Here is a 19,127-nt window from a genome sequence, read left to right on the forward strand (position 1 = left end):
GGCCTGCAGAGACAAACTACTATTGCATGAGAAGAAACAGGGTGGATGCGACTGCCTGAGGGGCTGAGTTAACAGTTAAAGGCCGGTGAAGTGACATCCCATCCACCCGCTGACTCCCAACAAGTCACGACTGCAAAACGCAGCAGGTACGGGAAGCGCAGCGCTGAACCCGCCTGCTAGCACGAACACGCTGCACTTGTCTTGTTTTAGGCGATGGGGGGAGATTATTAAAAAAACAACGAACGAGTGAGACGACATCCAGGAAACGCAGGGAGCTTACAGTCTCTCACGCATTTACCGCTAGCTCATAATGTTAGCCAAGGTAGCGAGATTAAACCACAGAGATAGGCTATGATTCGCTAGCTTCCAGTAATTTCATGTCACCTGAACTACCCCCTCCGTGGCGTAATTTAAAATAAAGAATACGTCAAGCGTCGCAGCTATATAAAAAAATAACAAACTTACATGTACGTCTAGATGTATGGCTTTATGTCATTACTAAATGGACAGAAGGAAAAGGACTACCATCTTACCGTTTCCGCGCCGGGTTGGTACTCCGCTGTCACAACAAAATCCTTCCCAGTATGTTGGCAAAATGGTACGTTCCGATTCCGACGAAAATGAACCCCATTAATATGGCAAGCCGTTGTAACACAYATTCACGCTCATCATTTGGTTAAGTAGACAGATGCAACACATTTCTATGAGCTTTATACATAACCTGAAGAATGTTATAATCAACCAACTCATGAAATTTTAACAATTTTAATTGATTAAACAATATATTAGAAGGGTGATACTAATGCTTTCTTGTAATAATTCTTATAGCTCTTTTTTGTAAAACAAAAATAGGATTAATAATGGTTTTACATGCATTTTCCCCAGACGTCTATGCAATAATGACATCTGCAAACATCATTATCATTGAGGATTCCTGCCTGACCTAATCTGTCTGTCCATCCACAGAGCACAAAAAGAGCAYCAGTGCTGACCCTTGAAGGCCGAAGCGAGTACATAATGCAGCGTCGCCTCCRCCTATCTGTCCATCTTTGCAGCTCATCTTATATTTATTACAGTAAATATTATCATAATGGCGGATGTAAATGATGAACTGCACTCTGTGTCAATAACACACTGATTGTGACCAGAAAGAACTGAAATGTTTATTTTTTAACCATAGTCAACAATTATATTACTAATTGGCTTGCCATATTTATTACCGTAATACCTATGAAACAACAAATTTGCTTSGTACGGAAGTAGTATTTAGAGTGAGAATTTTCAACCAGCAGCAAGCAGCATTTAGTAAACGTTCATTGGGGGAGTTTCAAATACGTGTGCATAACAGCCTGACAAGTTCCGCACAAACAGTGACAAAATGTACATGTTTTTAGCGCTCTCTTGTGCTTTATTTTGAAATTGAAGCGTGCCGTTCTGTGCTGCCTTACTTATGAGTGACAGTGGCTGYTAACGAATCAATGCAGGTTTAAGCACGGCTGGCCAATCATATGTTAGTAAAGGCGGGCTCCTGAGCTTTCGTATCTCTGAAAACCAGACTGACCAGTCGTAAACAGTACACACCAGTGCTCCGGTGTCATAACCAGGCAATAACATGAACAAAACGAGTATTTAAACAGGTACGTGTTATAATTTATTATCCTACAAACATTTTAGGTGTAAAGTAAATGTACTGTTACGCTTTTGTATCTTTTTTACGTGTTATTAACCTGATTCTGCTCATCCTGAAGCATAACCTGGTTCTGCATTCACTGGAACCTAAAATACATCATGTGATTGTTTAATAATTTCTGAGTCATGTTTGCAATCATCAGTTAATCTCTGATTATGTTTTTTTTTATGACTGTCAAACCAGCTGAATAATTGTTAACTTTAACATCTAATTCAGTAGCAATCCTGTATTTCCTCTGTTTTAAAAGCCCAAATGAGTGGACATCTGTTTGTCATCCTATGTGCAACAAAAAACAAAACAAAAACAACAACATTGTATTGCAGAAATAGGGCTTTTATCACATGTTTTAAAGATCTGTCTCATATTTGTCCAAGCTTGTTCACAGAATGACACTTATCTGTGTTCGTTTGATCCTATAAATAGTCTTACCTCTCTTTTCAGGGCCCTTTTTTTAAAAAATCCCCTCAACATGAAGCGCCTTTACTTCGTGGAGCCTGTGGTGGCCCTGTATGCTTTCAGCTGTTTTCTCATCTACCCGCTGGTGCAGCAGTACGTATACAGGAGGCTTTGGGTGCAGCTGACCAACACCAGCTATCCGGTCTCTGACAACACCTCCAGATGTGCAGCAAGTAACAGCAGCAACCACACAAACCTGCACAAGGTTTGTTTTAAGTCACGACATGAAGCTTTATTACTTTATCAAGTAGTTTGACCAAAATAAGCTAAGAATGGGTCGATTTTCCACCTTTTCTGTCAATACAGCTTTCATTATAACCCTCTAATCATTTTATAACTCGAAATATTAAGTCGTAATTTTTAATCAGCCCAGATTAATCTCATTAATTTGAATGTACAATATAAGAAGGAAAATAAAACACTTTTTTTATATTAGGCTACATTTTATGTGTGCATACTTTTTAATAAGTAAGGAAGTGAAAAACACTCCTCAGTTTTTAACCAAAGACACCTGCACAAATAGAATTTTTTTTTAGCTCAAGGAAACCTCAAACGGAACATCTGCAAATGCTCATTCTTTGCGTGCAGTGTTCCTTTCAGCTGTGAAGTGTCTTTTTTATTATAGATAGCTGGTAAACTCAGCGTAACTGAGCATTAAGACCTACAGTGTCACTATTTATGATTTTTAAACTAACCCACACTCTCGATTTGCCTGTTTTCAGGAGGTCCAGAAGCAGGCGTCTCTTTTCTCCCTTTACTCGGAGGTCCTGTCCACGATCCCCTCCCTGATCATGACTCTCATGCTGGTGGCCTACAGCGACCGGGCGGGACGCAAGGTCACCATCATCATGCCTTTGATCGGCACGCTCCTCTACACCGTGGCCTTCCTGGCCGTGTCCTTCTTTGAGCTGAACGTCTACCTGCTGATCGGCTCCACGTTTCTCAGCTCCCTGTTCGGCGGCCTGGGCACGTTCCTCGGAGGCTGCTTCGCCTACGTGGCCGACCTGTGCGAGGAGGACCGCCAGAAGACSCTGCGCATGGCCGGCCTGGACATGATGATCGGCCTGTTGTCCGGCGCGGCGTCCATATCCACGGGCTACTTCCTGAGAGCCGCGGGCTTTAACTGGCCGTTCCTGACGTCCGCTYTGATCCAGTGTCTGATCCTGCTCTACGCCGTCTTCATCTTAGGGGAAACCGTGAAGAGGGCTCCCACAGACGGGTCCCCCGGGCGCGCCGCACTGAAGCAAATAATCATCAGGATCTACAGGATCTTTGCAGGGACAAGCTGCAGGTTCAAAGCCGTCCTCGCCCTGCTGATGGCCATCTTCACCAGCTTCTCCTTTGCGTATATCGGAGGCGTCAACATGGTCACCTTATATGAGCTGAACGAGCCGCTTTGCTGGTCCGAGATTCTGATCGGGTACGGCTCAGCGCTGTCCACCGCGGTGTTTGTGGTCAGTTTCCTGGGCGTGTCCGCGCTCACGTATTGCGGCGTTCCGCAGCTGGTCATCGTCCTGCTGGGGATCCTGTCGGTCGCATCGGGCATGAGCCTCATGGCGTTCGCTAAGACCACCGTAGTGATGTTTATAGGTGAGGAACAAACACATCCACAGCTACTGTGGCTCGTTTTATATATTTATATACGACATGTTTTTTTTCCCCACGCGTGCACCTTAGTTTTAAAGGGGCAATATTATGTGTTTCTCAGGCATACATTTAAATACTATACCATAATGAAGTATCTATGTCACCTTTAGTTGTTATTAAAAAGCTGTTTTTAGGTTTAAATAGAAAATAAACCTATCTTCTCATCACTTCCTCTTCTAAACGCCTTGAAATTGGCCACTGTCTCTTTAAGAACCACCTTCCGCTTCTGTCCCGCCCCCGCCGAAATGGGCGCCTATGACGCAGTTTACTTGGCATCTAAAAATACTGTACATTTCCTCAMAGGTATTTTGAATCTGAAAAGAGCTTCACTGAGTGAGAAATTGTGTTAGGAGCTCAGCAGACAGTTTCAGTTTCACTTTCAGTTTCACCCGTTTTTTGAGAGCCTGCAGGAGTCATGGGCGGGTTTTGGGGGGAGGGGGTGGGCTCTGCCATGAGGAAGCTCGGCTTAAAGACACGTCCCAGAGGCGTTTCTGGTCCCAAAAGGCGTTTCTGGTCCCCACCCGTCGTTTTGCTCCTCAGCATGGCTTCCTAAAAACGCTGCAGGATTTCTCAAACATGCATGAATGAGTCAAAGCAAGGCTTTGGGCATGTTTTTTATGAGAGTATAACATTATAACATGTTATAAAACTCAAAAAAGTTGATTTTACATRATATTGCCCYTTTAAGACACAYAGGTGTAAAACTGCAACACATATTTGTTYAAGACAATAAAACCACAAAAAAGTTAACAAGATTTAGAAAAGCTGCAGGTTTACAGGATTGTTTATGAGGTTTCTGAACTGTAAACTCTGTAATTATAAAATCATATCTCTGCTTTGTTTATTCTTCATATAACCCTACAAGGAWCCTGTTACAAAAGACGCAATATAAAAACATCACTTTTATTTGATCGCTACTTAGAGTTGCRTAAAATTTGCTGCAGATTACTGTTGTTTTATTTTACAGTGAGGATACCCATGCTTCTGAGTATCATGCCTTTCGCTGTTCTGCGCTCCATGATGTCCAAGATCGTCTCCAAGTCTGAGCAGGGTGAGTGGGTTTCAGGGCTCTTCATGAAGTGCAGAACCGTCTGTGTTTGCAGAGTCAGAGTCTACTGAAGTGGACTCAAGGTTTCTGTTTGTTTTAGCTCAAAGTATTCAATCCCCTGTACAGATCACCCGTTCACTTTAAGAACTTTTTTTWAAATTATTTTGTTTTTTGCAGGAGCACTGTTCGCTTATGTTTCCTTTCTGGAGAATTTCACGACCAACGTGTCATCTGCAGTTTTCAGCAGTATCTATTTCGCCACAGTGGCCTGGTACCCCGGCTTTGTCTTCCTCCTGTCTGCAGTACTCTGTGCCATCCCTTTATCTGCTCTTCTGTAAGTTAATTATCAGCCTTTTTTTTATCTTTTTGTCAAACAGGACAAATGTTACACGTGTAGCAAAAGCACTCAATAATAAATTCATAACCTAATTATCTTTTTATACCCTTATTAGTTTCCAAACAATTCAGCATGAAATAAAACTTTTACTGTTGCTTCATTAGTATTCTTGTCCATGCAGTTTAAATTTTATTGCTGTCAGTTCAGCAGCAAAAGGTGAAAAACAACTGTGCAGTTTCATGATTTTTTTGCAAAAAGGAATATTGTGATGTATTTGAATAATGAAATTTGTTCAGCCTGCAATAAAATCCACAGCAGGTTCGTATAATGATTTGGGTTTATTGCTTCATTCTGTAAAAGGAGCTGGATTATGAGCAATTTTTAAATTTTTGCTGAGTCACCGCTCATCAGTTCTGCTTGACTACTGTGGAAAAGAGGAATGTTTTTGTGACTCCAGCCCTTAAAAAACAGGAAGTCATGGTTCCTTATTTTTTGGYCACCATCTCATACAGTTTACCACTTTTATAGTTGTGGCAACTCCCATTTCTGTAAAACGTCTGCGGCTCCCTTTGAAATGTAGCAAAAAATGAAATTGCTATCATTTCTCATATCCTTAATTAATTTTTTTTTCAACATTCTAAGAAATTAAGTTTGTAAATCATATCTGAGGTTTCTTTCTCATTTTAATTTATGATTATTTAACATTAGTGCTTTGTCAGATGTGTTGCTGACTGAGTTTTTACCTGACTTTTGTTCCACTGAGAAAACAAAGTGGTTTTGCTTCGTCAGTCTAGGAGGTGCAGCGTGAAACCTGATCCTCCTGAAACAAGATATCCCCTCTTCTTTCACTGCACAGCAATTAGTTACAGAATTACAAAGTTCAGCAGGCTAAATCCAACAGAGTATTACCGTTGTTTTACTCAGTAATGCAGATTATTAAAACATACAGATTTTGATCACTTTAAAGTTATGAACAGTTAATATCTTACCTGTTGTGGATAGATAGCTCATTTGAGTTTATTTGRGCTAAGATGAAAGTAAATTGCTACCATCCCAAAACAAGTCCAACCTCAAAAACATTAAAGCACTTTATGTGACTGCTACTTTCTTAAAGGAGAGTTTTGTGCAAAATCAACTTTTTTGAGCTTTAAATCATGTGTCATTCCCTTATCAAAAACCTACCCACAGTGTTGCTTTGACTCATTCATGCATGTTTGAGAAGTCCTTGAACCTCCGAGCTGCACCGAACGTCCCTCTGCTGCACCTCCCCCACACAACTCCACCAGACTAGCAAAACTGTATCTTAAAAATGTCAGATGTTCATGATTTCATTGCAAAACGTAGCTTCATAATGATCTACATTTGTAGTTTCTTTGCAAAAAGTGGCTTAACGTATACGTATGTATGAGAGGATGACTGGGAGATATATTACCAAGCAACGTCTTACTGGACTCGCTCTGGTTCTTCAAAAAACATAGTTTCTGGGTTCGACGTGGGATCATTCAGTTGTCATTTTCCAAAACCAATATTATATAATGCTGCTTCGTTTCTTACAACATAATACAACTCTCCGACGAAATGTTGTAAAGGGGATGAAGTGTTGTTGTGAAGATGTGCTGAAATGGGAGTGTCAAAAATGGTAGGAGGTTCTTGAAAAGACAATGTGTTTAGATAGGCTAAGTGTAAAGTCAAATTTATTTTTGATATATAGAGTGTTTTCATACTAACTAAAGGTAGTTTACTTGATTGTGGAATAGAATTGAGTTATGTGCCTGGAAAATATATAATACCGCCCCTTTAAACTTTTCCTTTAATTTCAGTGGAATTCTATGGTTAAGTAGCCCAAGTAAAAGCAGCAGCTAGCTAGCTCAGGATTGCTTCAAATAGCTTGTTGAATCTATCATCTGAATAATTATGGCAGTTCTGATGGCAAAAGGAGTCTAAACTTCGTACCAAGGTATACCCAATAAAGGATAAGGAGAGCTTTTCCTGCTGTTGAGGCTGTTAACCAACAGAAGAGCTCACATTACTCTTGTTCTAGCTTCGTGTGTATTTAAGGAGTGCATTTGGTTTTAAACCTTTAGGGCATTTCATGGTCGGATCCTTCAAATCCATATTGGTTGGCCGATTTATTGGCACCATTTTCCCTAATCTTGGGAGATTGGAGATCGGACGATACTTTGATAAGATCGGTGGAAAAGATTGACTTCTCATCGTGACTGTATTTGTTGTCTGTATTTATTGTTTTCAGGACTGTTGCTGTGATTGGAGTGGATGTTTCCAGTGAAACCAAAAGGCCAGAGCCGTTTAGCCCGGGGCAGGACATTCTTGTTGAGGACGAGAATGAAAGCAATCCTCTTCTTAGCTAGGGGGCGATGAACTCTAAATACCAGCACCTTGTTCATCGTTCTACTCTTCAGGATCTGGTGGGTTTTGTTTTCAGCTTTTGAAACAAAATCCTCCATTTATTTTCAATATGTTTTTATTGAATGTTGTTGTTTTGAGCTAAATGATTTTGATACAAAAACAGATCACTGTTGCACAAAAATAATGTAGTTTGTTTTTCTCATAATACTTTTTTTTTTTACCCAAAGACAGGAATCTCAAGCTAAAATGTTACATAAAGGGAAGTTTGGTCTTTCTCAGGGGGGTTACAGTATGTTTATTAGGGATTTATAATAGCTTTGGAACACTGCAGCACCTTTTTCTGAACAATCGTGGCGAGTTGAACCATTTCAAGAATGTTTTGTGCATTTTAAATTTGATCTTTTGCCTGTTTTTACTCACTTTGGTCACAACTTTCTTTCATTCTACAAATACGTAGAATCCAAAAATGATAACAGGGCCATGAAAGTACAAGTTTGTTTAGTTTGAGTTGGAAAAAGTGCGCMGAAATGATCCAAGGACAATACTCGCTGGAATGTTGCACTCCTAATCTAACAGTCTTTTATGGAAAAAAGGCTTGTTGGATTAATTACAGCTGAAAAGGGTTTGAAGTGTTTTATGTAGCATGATAATCATTCATTCAAATATATTAGAAAAGTTGCAAAGTTACATTTATCTTTTTATGTTTGATTTTATGCAAAGTGGTAAAGCAGCCAAGCAAATTGAAAAACAAAACAAAACATGGTTTTAAAGTGCCTGTGACATCAATATTTTTGTAATAAATATAAATGCATTTTTGGAAAGAGAACATTGATAAAATATTGCGAAACAAATTTCACGCCACTGAGATGAACAGTTGTTGGGATATTTGCGTGTGAAGAAACAGGAAGTGATGTCAAATGGGGACGTCTGCATGTAAACAGAGCGTTGTYACAACAGCTAACAACAGAGACTGTGGAGAAGAATCTGATGTTTCTTTAGATTATTTTGAGTTTCTATCAAATGAAGAAGAGTTAAAGTTTAAATAATATTGTTTTAATAAACAAAGACCAGAGAGTTTATTTTAAAGAGTTCCCCTTTGATGTCACTTCCTGTTTCACTTTGACTGAGCCAGATCCAAAAGGAAATAGGCCGGTTATGAGACAAAATGCGTGAAATCATGTGTATTATGCCAATTTTCTTAAAAATAAAGATGTTTGACATTTTGTATTTGAAGGATAGGCATGTCACAGGCACTTTAAAAAATCTAACTGAAGGGAATAAAACAATTTCTTACTCACTCAATATGATTGTGTTTGAAAGAGAAGATTTTATTTTTATAAATATTTGATGCCGTATTATAAATTAGGCCTGTGTGTTATGTGAACACCAGTCTACATTTTGATAAGTTCCTTTGTTGGCCAAATCTATCCTCACTGAGATTTATGTGATGCCACGTTAAAAAAAAATCTGTTTTCAAAACAATCCAATTTTTTTTTTTTATTTTTATTTTTGGGAGGCTCTTATAAAGATGCAAAACACTTGGACTGGTTACATCAGTTCATTTAATAAGCAAACATTCTGGATTTGGCCACAAAGGTTTAGAGATTAAAATTKCAATAATTTATCTGAATAATGGAAGTTTGTTACTTGTCATATTTCCGCTATGGCTTAAAAACTACGGATTCAACACAAATGCATATGTTTAATCCAATTTCATTTTAGTCAATATAATTTTTAAAAGCAGTAGATAAAACTAAATGTTTTGTCTGGCATCAATGTTTTAACATTGATTGTTGTTTAATATGCACTTTAATAAAGTCCAGCATACAACAGCCTTATCCAATGTCTTATTTTGGAAAGATTTTCTAAGTAACAAATGGTACTGATAAGTAGTTACAATTCAGCATTTACCGTATATYCCAGACTATAAGTCGCTTCAGAGTAGAAGTTGCAGGACCAGTCAAACTATGAAAAAAAGTGTGATTTATAGTCCAGAACGTATGGTATATGTTGAAATATTAGATGTATTCAAAACTTTTAAGAATTTTCTGTTTATATCCCCATCAGGCAACCCACCCATGGCAGCTGGTTTCTTATTTATAAATGATTTCCAGGTCGAAGCAGGTACAGAAAATAGGTGTATGATTATTTATTTTAATCATAAATTCCTACTTCAGTGGGGGAGTAAGTTACATGTCACCTGCTGACACCATGAAGTTCAGAACATTTGAAAGACTGACTTTTCTTGGGTCACACGTTTTAGTGGGGCAATATGTAAACACACCACTAGGTGTCAGTATTTGCTCAATTACAGTTCAGCCATTATTGTATTTGTCATGCTGAGTAACTCTACTTGCATTTTTAAAGGGCTCAAAAGAGATTTTGTCATTCACCACAAACCTCTTGGACACATTAATGATTCTGCAGGAAAAAAAATTAATTTTGCAGCGTTTTCAAGGCTGCCATCTCTTGATGCAATGTGCAAAAACATGAATGAGAAACCATTTATGTGCTTGCCCAGTTGCTCAGAGTTTTAAAAAAAATTTGAATAGTGTGTCAATCTGATGATAAATGGACTCTGAAGCCATCCATCCGAATGCACGGCCACTTGTTTTCTGCACGAGTTGGTCCATGTGGAAACAAAGTGGTATGTGACCACAGAAGATAAATAATGTGGTGGAGATGAAATGTAACGGCTTTACGTTAGTCTGCGCTGAGTGTGCCACTTTAAATCAGATTAGAACTGCACATGATGCACAACAAAACATTACTCATCCGCTCTGCTTTGAACTGGACCTGTTTGTTCTTGGGAGGTTTTTTTGTTTAACTGCAAATGTGTTGTGAGTTCAGCTGACATCCCTTGAAGGAATGCATGTCGCCTACTGCCTTTCATGCAGGAGTTTTAAATTAAAATCTCATAGGAAATGACATAGTTATAGCTTTTTGTGTCCAACATTGACAATAATGATATGCAAAATTACACTCAGCTTTTATGTTGGGGGTTAAAAAGTCTCAGCTGCCATCACATCAAATTTTAGCCCAYTATCTGCGAAATTGACTGAGTTAAAGCCATTTTTATGTTTCCTAAAATGGATTTTCTGTCAAGCTGATTGACTGCAAAAGTTAATCAGGTGAAGCTGTATATCTGATGATAACTTTATGAGAGTTTCATTAAAATTCATCCAGTGGTTCATGAGATATTTTGCTAACAGATGAACAGGGGTGACACAAAAAGTTAAACGCCAAAGCTTGAAGCAAAGATCTTGCACATTGAGTACCTCTTAGGTGTTGTAGATGACTCTCGGCTACTAATTAAATCCAATTAATCCAAATAATTAAGCTTAAAATCTGTAAATATAATGAGTTATTGTAATTTTTCTGGTTTCTGAAATCAGTTATCTGCAGTTTCCATTTTGAATCGGGTTGACTCCAAAAGTTATTTAGTTGTAGATGTACATTTGAAGATAACTTCCTGAAAGCTTCTTTACAATCCATCCAGTGGTTCAAGAGATATTTTGCTAACAGATCAACACTCAAAAACGGTGGTAAAAAACATTCCCAATAAAAGTTGCAGAAGAAAATCTCATCAGGCTACAGTGCAGCTTCATAAGTTTGACCCATCCCTGGAAACTCCAACTAACATCTGATTGCAACATGTAATTATATTTGATTTTCATCCTCAAGTCTTACAGCGTGACTGTAGCACTGACACAAGTTTGAATTAAGTTAACCCCCGGAGGGTTTGAGGAGATTGTCTGAGGCAGGGCTCGCTCGGTATCAAACGTGGTTTGGTTGAATCAGAGGTGGAGGCCTGCGTGGTGTGCAGTGATGAAAGTTTTGATACTTTGCAGGGGTTTTCCCAGGGGTAAGGGGTGGTGGGGGGACACAGTCGGGGTGGCTCATGTGTGTCTGGCACGCAACTGGGTCGAAATGGATTAAAGAGGAGCTTGACAGGATAGGGTTTTAAGAGGAGGCAGGGGATCCAGGGTCTTGGGTTTCTGGTTTCCGAACACAGCTGAATCAGCGGTATAATCATGCGTGCACTGCACCACATCACATCACCAGTAAATAGCCCGTTCTCTGATGCTGATCCAGAGAGTTTCTAACAGGCCTGTCTTTATCTCAACTCTCTCCCCTGGAGGATTTATATTTATTTATATATAAACAATTAGAGGTAATTTATGTGGCTGAAGTGAAGGTGGGAATAGAGAAGCCTCCAGATCTGGGAGGATCTAGATATCTAAGGAGGATTTATAGCAGGTTTGAATGTCAGTTTTTATATATTAAATATATTGTGCAATGATACACTCGAGAGTTTCAGAAGAAACAAAAGGATGCAGCTACTGTCTGAAATTCCAACAGGCATTAACCTTCTTTTATAAAGACCAAAAAATTAGGTTGGACTTATGTCCTGATGCATCTCAGTAATCCAGGTAAAAAATCAAAAGTGATGTGAGTATCAGTCACCTGTGAACGATAGCCATGTGATGTGAGTATCAGTCACCTGTGAACGATAGCCATGTGATGTGAGTATCAGTCACCTGGAGGCAGGACTCAAAAGCCTGAATTTTGCCTGAAACTCTCAGACTGAAGAAGTCTCTTGGAAGAGAGACGAAACGTTTCATTAAAGAAGAACCCGTCCAGAGGAMCTATACATTTTATTTTCCTTTAGGTTGGACTTAGTTTGGTCATCATCTTCGCTAAGCCAAGCGCCATCTTTTATTCAAGATATTAATGTTCCATGTGTTTCAAATGGAGTACTTTGCTCTCAGATTGCAGGTTTTCATAGAGTTTCTACAAATGCAGGGAGAGTCAAAAGTCACAGGACACCCTTTTATTTCAGAAAGAAAAGGGAAAATAACATCTCTGGATCGTGAGAGAGCCTCTCGTTTAGGCTATGTCCAGAATGTGGCCACCATCTTGAAAGCAGCCATATTGGATCAAAATAAATAGAATGGGAAGGTAGAGCTTTGAGTTATCAGGGACCTCGCTTCTAGAATTAACTTCCTGTTTGAGGATGATGCTCTGTCTACTGGGAACTGAGGCTATATTGAAATGAATAGAAATAAATGTTGGAATACATCCCATCAAATTACTATTATTCCAATTAATTGTATTCAGCATGCTAACATTGTCTTGAAAAACAGCAAAATAAGTGACTCCCCCCAAAAAAAGCCCTTTATGGATTTATTGTGAACTGCGACTATAAAGAGCCAAAGTTTATTCAACACCTTCCATTCCAAGCCTTTTTACTCAGTATACAATGTCAAGCATTGGTGAGAAGGATTTTTTCAGTCTGACATTTGGATGTTTTCTGGCTCATATATGCACATTAAAAAAATGTGAAGTTTTGCACATCTGCTTTGGTGAAAAACTGAGCCGATATTGGCTCTCTTGACATTTTCCATAGAGGTTATAAGTGGAATGTTTCTATTCTGATGGGGTAAATCAACGGAGTGCAGTTTACAGTATCATTTTAAATACAAATAAACTTTACTGGCACTTACACAAGTATATTTCAGTGCATAGGAAGGGATCGCACACTTTATATATGCTGTTTATTTTATCTGCGGAGCTGGTGTTCATAGCTGATATTGTGCAACAGATGAGGTTACACAGTTGGACGTGTCTCATCAGCAGAGGGGGGAAACTACACCTGGAAAATCAGGGAAAACAGAGAAACTGTAGACAGAAAGGCCAGAGCTGATGTTCGAACCGGAGTGGAAACAATGCCAACACCCTGTGCCACATAGGCAAACCCAGAACAGAGAGCCGAAGCCAGTGCCTCTTTTCCAGTATTGTCAATAAACCATCATCTGGTGGTCAGCCATCTTTTCAATTTTCTCCCTCCCACTTTTTTTTTCTTTCACTGCAGGCTTTACTACTGTGCTGGTTTTGTTCCATTGACAGACCTGCTATTAGCTGGAATTGGTTTGAGTTGATTGCTCTGATCATCCGGAGCTCTCCACATGAATCCTCTGTCTGTTTGTAGGTTTTTGTCCACTTAGCTGAATGTTTGAATTTTTTTTATGTCCGACCCATAATTACTGTAATTTTTTACTGTGCTTTATTTTCTTTTCCAGAAAACTGCTATCTTATATAGGTTGAACAATCTTTACACTTTAGATTCTCATTGAGTGTCTCCTTGATTGATCTTTTCATATTGCTGGGATTATCCCATTTTCCTAACCCTTTCCTGTCCCATCTGGATCCCATGGCTTCATGTGGTTGCCACTCCTTCTACAGATGTCTGTTCTCTGTCTTTACTGCCAATAATGTCCGCTTCCTGTATCCCTGCCGCTGGTGCTCACGGCTCCATCCTCCACGTCCTTCTTATTTTCTTTGCACTGCTTTATTTGAGAGGAACAACTGGTTTTCTTGGAACATTTCAAATATAGATCACCAACCGCTGCTTTTGGCACACGCCCAACCCACAGACCTGTCTCATCTCATTTTCTTTTTGACATTTCCAGCCATCCCACCGAGCATAATTCAGACTCCAGAAGTTTGCTTAAAGTCGAGTCAACCTTGTATGTAGATGCCTTTTGGCTCTCCTCTATACACTTTGAACTGCAGCTTGAGACTTTTTAGATTCAGCCTTACTATTAGTTAAAAAAATTTTTTGACACTATGCTTATTTTTTTGTTTTATGCCCATTTAGTCTGTTTTTAATAGTGCTTTGTCTGATATGCATTTCCTGTTTTAATGATCAGGTTTGCTAAGAAATAACAAAAGACCTCTTTTTTTTTTTAAAGAGGAAGGGGGGTATTATGAAAAATTGACTTATTGAGCTTTATACCATGTTATAATGTCATTCTCTCATCAAAAACGTACCAAGAGTGTTGCTGCGACTCATTCTTGCATGTTCGAGAAATCCTTGAATCATGTGGAGCTGCCTAAACACTTGCTGGTACAAAGCTCCTCCCTGCAGCTCAGCAGAGCTCCCGCCCCACATAACACCCCTTTTGAAGTCATGCTGAAGTGGGAGTGTCAGAAATGATAGGAGTTTTCTCATAGAGACAGAGGCCAATTTCAAGGTGTTTAGATTTTTAATAAATACAGCATTTATATAACAACTGAATGTAACATAGTTACTTGATTGTGGTAGAGAATTGAATTTATGTGCTTGGAAAATACATAATATCCCCCCTTTAAAAAGTGAAATTAATAAAATATTCTACTTTGAAAAAAAAATTCTAAGTTCTGTGTAGAAAGACCATTATTCTGTAAAGCGGTGTTAAATGGTGTCACCTAAAAGCTAATCGTTATCTGGGTTGTCTGTAGCTCTGCCTCCTGCTGGTGAACCAAAGACGTTTCGAATTGTGGGCAGGATCCCCGCATACTGTATATAAAAATGTGGGAAAAAAGGTCAGTGTGACAATCGATAAACTGTCTGGTTCTGCTTCAGTGCACAGGATTAATCAGCCTGTCCAGCTGCTGTGCACAGCTGGTAAGAAAACAAGACTTGTCTGAGTGAAATATTTGGGGAGCATCACTTGTAAGAGATTAAAGTCAGCATTACTAATCAATAATGTTTTCCAGTTATTGCCGTTTTATTGATTTTTTTTCTGTTGCATTTTTCTAATTCTCAGTAGATGAACCCAGACAATTATTTTTCTCAGATCTTTTCTTTAGAATGTTGTTTTACAGTGTGTCTGTGAGAACATTATTAACAACTGGTGTTCTTAAACGTGCACAGAAACTCTCCAAGTAGTATCTCTGGTCGAATTAGAGCCTCCGTAGCTTTAACTCTGACATCACTGGAACCACTGAACCAGTAAAGCCTTTACCCAACCTGCACGTGGAGCTGTGTAAAAGCACAATAGCATCTTTATTTTTCTAATTTTGTCTCAGTTCTTGCTTATTGTTTCTGCTGTGAACTAAGTTTTTCTGGCTTGTTGAGATGTCTTCTTTTTTCTTTCGATTTGAGGGAAATTTGCAGCACTTTCAAGGTTATGGTTGCAAAATAGAATTTGATAATAACTAATTTACCGTGAGTTATGTAAATCAATGAAATAAAAGACAGTTTGGGTTTATATTTAAATGCCAACAACTGTGAGAAGACTTCCCCCAACACACATTTTGTCTCATGACTTCCTAATCCAATCAGACTTTATTGCTTTTACTCCAGTTTTACTCAAACAGAGACAAAAAAGTGAATTTGTTACATTTGTAACTCAAGACACTCCTGCAACTCATAAGAGGAAGCATGTTAGCAGCATTTCGCCGAGTGCTGTATCCTAAATAAAAGCCATAAACCAACAATCTTCAGCGTGAACCCCCTCCCTGTCACCGACCCCTAAACTGTTATTGTTTTGTTTTCATCTGTCTGAATTTAAACAAAATCCCCTCCGTGATCAACACTGAAGTCAAATAATTCACTGAGTTTTAATGAGGGCGGTTATTTGAGATTGCTTTATGTTTTGTCTGTCCAATTTTTGGCACGAAGGAAACGTGCGTGAGGAGGACTCTTGGTCACATCCGGTCCAGCAGGATATTATTGTAAAGTTAGGACGCTTTCATCAGTATTTCCCTTATGGTGAACAGAGACAGAATAAGGATGATCAGACACCCAAAACAAGAGAAAAAACAGTAAAGGGTTTGTGCTAGCAATAGAATGAAGCTTAGATTTTAAAGGGAATAAAATGTTTGGCAAGTACTGCAATTTTGATTAATTTGATGAGACAATGGGAAATCTTGCAACAACATTTTTAGAGAACTGCTAAAAATGGCACTGCACCAAGAACCAAAAAAGAAACAACACGAAAACCTCTGAACAAGACACTGAGYGCCKTCATCACGATGGCGTCAGGTTTTAGAGGTTGTAGAATTTCTTTTTTTTCTTTGGCAAATGTGCCAAAGAAGCACATCTAACTTCATAGCAGTAATGTTCACACTTATACAGACATCGAGCAAGATATGTGAGTAACTTTTTTACTGTTATAATGCCCTGCATTATAGTCTGCTTTCTGTTTTTAGAGAAGTTCCTGCTGCTTGGCATTCACCTTTCGAACCGCACTGAAAATCACTTCAGCTGAACTACTAAAACTTTCAGTTCTTTTAATTTCAAAGACATATTTTCAAATTAGCATTTTAGCAAGCTCTATCTTAGAAATAAGTTTCACTGACCAATGAAATAAAACAGGTAGGAATTTGTGCGTAAAGCCTGTGATATTGTGTGTGGAACACAGGGGTATCCTCAAAATGGTGGCCAGATGGGGGCCAAGGTTTAATTTGGGGTGGCCAAGGAGGTTCTATAGAACAGCTGGAGTGGGCAGAAACCACGTGACCGTGTGATCGGCTGGTGAAGCTAACGGCTAACGCTAAATGGTCAAGAGTCTGGATTTCCCATTACTGTACATGTTGACAACAGAGCAGAAAAAAAGAACTGACGATGTAGAAATCATAAAAACTATTAATAATAATACTAATACAATTATTATTAATATTTTACAGTTTATATAATCTATCTAATGTTTTAAATAATGCCAGAAAAACTGTTTGTGTTCTGGATTTATTAACAGCTCTTTTAGTTTTTTTTCGACCACTTTGGGTCATGACCGAAAGAACGAGGTCCCGGATACAAGCGGCCGAAATGGGTTTCCTCCGCAGGGTGGCTGGGCTCTCCCTTAGGGATAGGGTGAGAAGCTCAGTCATCCGGGAGAGACTCAGAGTAGAGCCGCTGCTCCTCCACGTCGAGAGGAGCCAGTTGAGGTGGCTCGGGCATCTGGTAAGGATGCCTCCTGGACGCCTCCCTGGTGAGGTGTCCCGGGCACGTCCCACCGGGAGGAGGCCCCGAGGAAGACCCAGGACACGCTGGAGGGACTATGTCTCTCGGCTGGCCTGGGAACRCCTTGGAGTTCCCCCRGAGGAGCTGGAAGAAGTGGCTGGGGAGAGGGAGGTCTGGGCCTCCCTTCTGAAGCTGCTGCCCCTGCGACCCGACCCCGGATAGGCGGAAGAAAATGGATGGATGGATGGATGGATGGATGGATTTATTAACAGAAGATAAACAGGAAAACATCTCATTTTACAACACAAGTCAGCAGATTTGATCTTATTCAGCTCAATGTGATCTGAGCAGAACATAATGTAACAGTTTAAAATTAAAACAATCTTATAAAGTCCATGTAATCACTGTTATATATTGAATTGGTTAACAAATATTAGCTTGTGGAGCATATACATAGTGTAGCACTGTTGAATCATGCTACAATTTAACACAAACTATTAAATATTACAGCTGATTTGTCCTCTGATTAATATTTAGACCTACAGAGTGTAAAATAATATAAATGTGAGTATTTTTAGGTTTCTGTTAGAGGAACCTGACCTGTTGAAAAGATGGTTAGCTAATAGAGATAAGTTTCATCCTATAACCAGAGAACATTTTCTAACTGCTGACTGGTAAATATAAATATTCTTTTCTTATGACAGTAAGAAGAAATAATAAATATACTTTATTAATAGCTGAAGTCATCATTTTTCAACCAGCTAAAGTCTAAGTTACAGGCTGAATTCAGGTCTGGATTAGATTATTGTTATAAATTATATATTAAATCTGCTGTTTTACATGATTGTTGAATGAAATTAACAGTTATTAATTTATTGTAAAAACATGACCAATAATCTGTGAAACAGATCCAGTTCAGCTTGCTGTATGGAGGCTGTGAGCCGTTGCCCTGTTTGGTCTCCGTTTCTGCTCCTCCATGCTGTCACAGACGCTACCAGTGTACAGTATGGGTGGGGCTTAGTCTAGTGATCTATATTCAAGTCTATGGGGGTGGCACACTGAAACTAAAACTCAACAGATTTTCAGGAGTTCTATAATGCTGTTGTCATATATAGGCTAATAATAATGCAATATGGGAGTTAGGCTACTTTATTATTTTCACTTCATCGTTAATATTACCACTGAGGACAGCACAGCAGCTCTGTCACACCTCCCCTCTCTTAACTCTAACTTGACTTCTTTTGGAAGTTCCCATTTTTCTTCCTATGTGGAGCAGAAGTTTGGACTCATCCGTTGCACACCGCTTTGTTTGCTGCAGTTGAGATGAAATGGATCCCAGAATAAAAGAGTGAATTTATTGTCTCTGCCGTCTCAGAGGGATTCCTCCCTTCTTCCTCTTCCTCTCCAGCAAGAAGTGAAAACGTGCAGCTGAAGCGAGTCCGCTGAAAAGCGCTTGATGCTTTGCCCCGACTGTCATCTGTCCTGGGACAGAAACCTTCTGGAATCTGTGAGACCTTGAGGCTGAGGCATCTGCGTGGAAAGTTTCAGGACACCGGGTCCCGTGGGCGATTTCTCTCTCTCTCTCTCTCTCTCTCTCTCTCTCCCCCAGTGTTCTTTTTTACTTATCTAATGCCAGCTGTTATTCCAGAATTGTTTACGTCTACTGGAAGAGTGATAACATCTTCCTCGTGTCCGCTGGTGATTGATGTCAGCCCCGTGAGTGAAATCAGCACATCACAAGCACACATGAACATATGAACATGTGCATTTAGAGTACAGAAAACACATCTGGCTAAGGATAACGGGTTTGAGCATAACCAGACATGTGAACACAATCACTGTATTGGGTGTT

At 39.3% G+C, this 19,127-nt stretch overlaps 2 protein-coding genes across 8 annotated transcripts in view; one reads left to right on the top strand and one right to left on the bottom strand.

Moving 5' to 3' along the window:
• synj1 (synaptojanin 1) overlaps positions 1 to 608 on the bottom strand; it is a 31,893-nt gene extending 31,285 nt beyond the window's left edge. For all 7 annotated transcript variants that reach the window (XM_014003255.1, XM_014003256.1, XM_014003259.1 and 4 more), the window contains exon 1: positions 534 to 608. The gene's annotated coding sequence lies outside the window, so the exon portion shown is untranslated. The remainder of the gene's footprint in view (positions 1 to 533) is intronic.
• A 949-nt stretch (positions 609 to 1,557) lies between these two features.
• LOC106514141 (solute carrier family 46 member 3) lies at positions 1,558 to 8,355 on the top strand. Its single transcript, XM_014003261.1, has 6 exons — positions 1,558 to 1,637; positions 2,132 to 2,351; positions 2,869 to 3,736; positions 4,761 to 4,844; positions 5,019 to 5,175; positions 7,430 to 8,355. The coding sequence occupies exons 2-6, from the start codon at positions 2,160 to 2,162 to the stop codon at positions 7,545 to 7,547; spliced, it is 1,419 nt and encodes a 472-aa protein (XP_013858715.1). The 5' UTR covers positions 1,558 to 1,637; positions 2,132 to 2,159; the 3' UTR covers positions 7,548 to 8,355.
• The last annotated feature ends 10,772 nt before the right edge of the window (positions 8,356 to 19,127 follow it).

The sequence above is a fragment of the Austrofundulus limnaeus genome, unplaced genomic scaffold (assembly GCF_001266775.1).
Source record: "Austrofundulus limnaeus strain Quisiro unplaced genomic scaffold, Austrofundulus_limnaeus-1.0 Scaffold17, whole genome shotgun sequence".
In the NCBI taxonomy this organism is placed as follows: domain Eukaryota; kingdom Metazoa; phylum Chordata; class Actinopteri; order Cyprinodontiformes; family Rivulidae; genus Austrofundulus; species Austrofundulus limnaeus.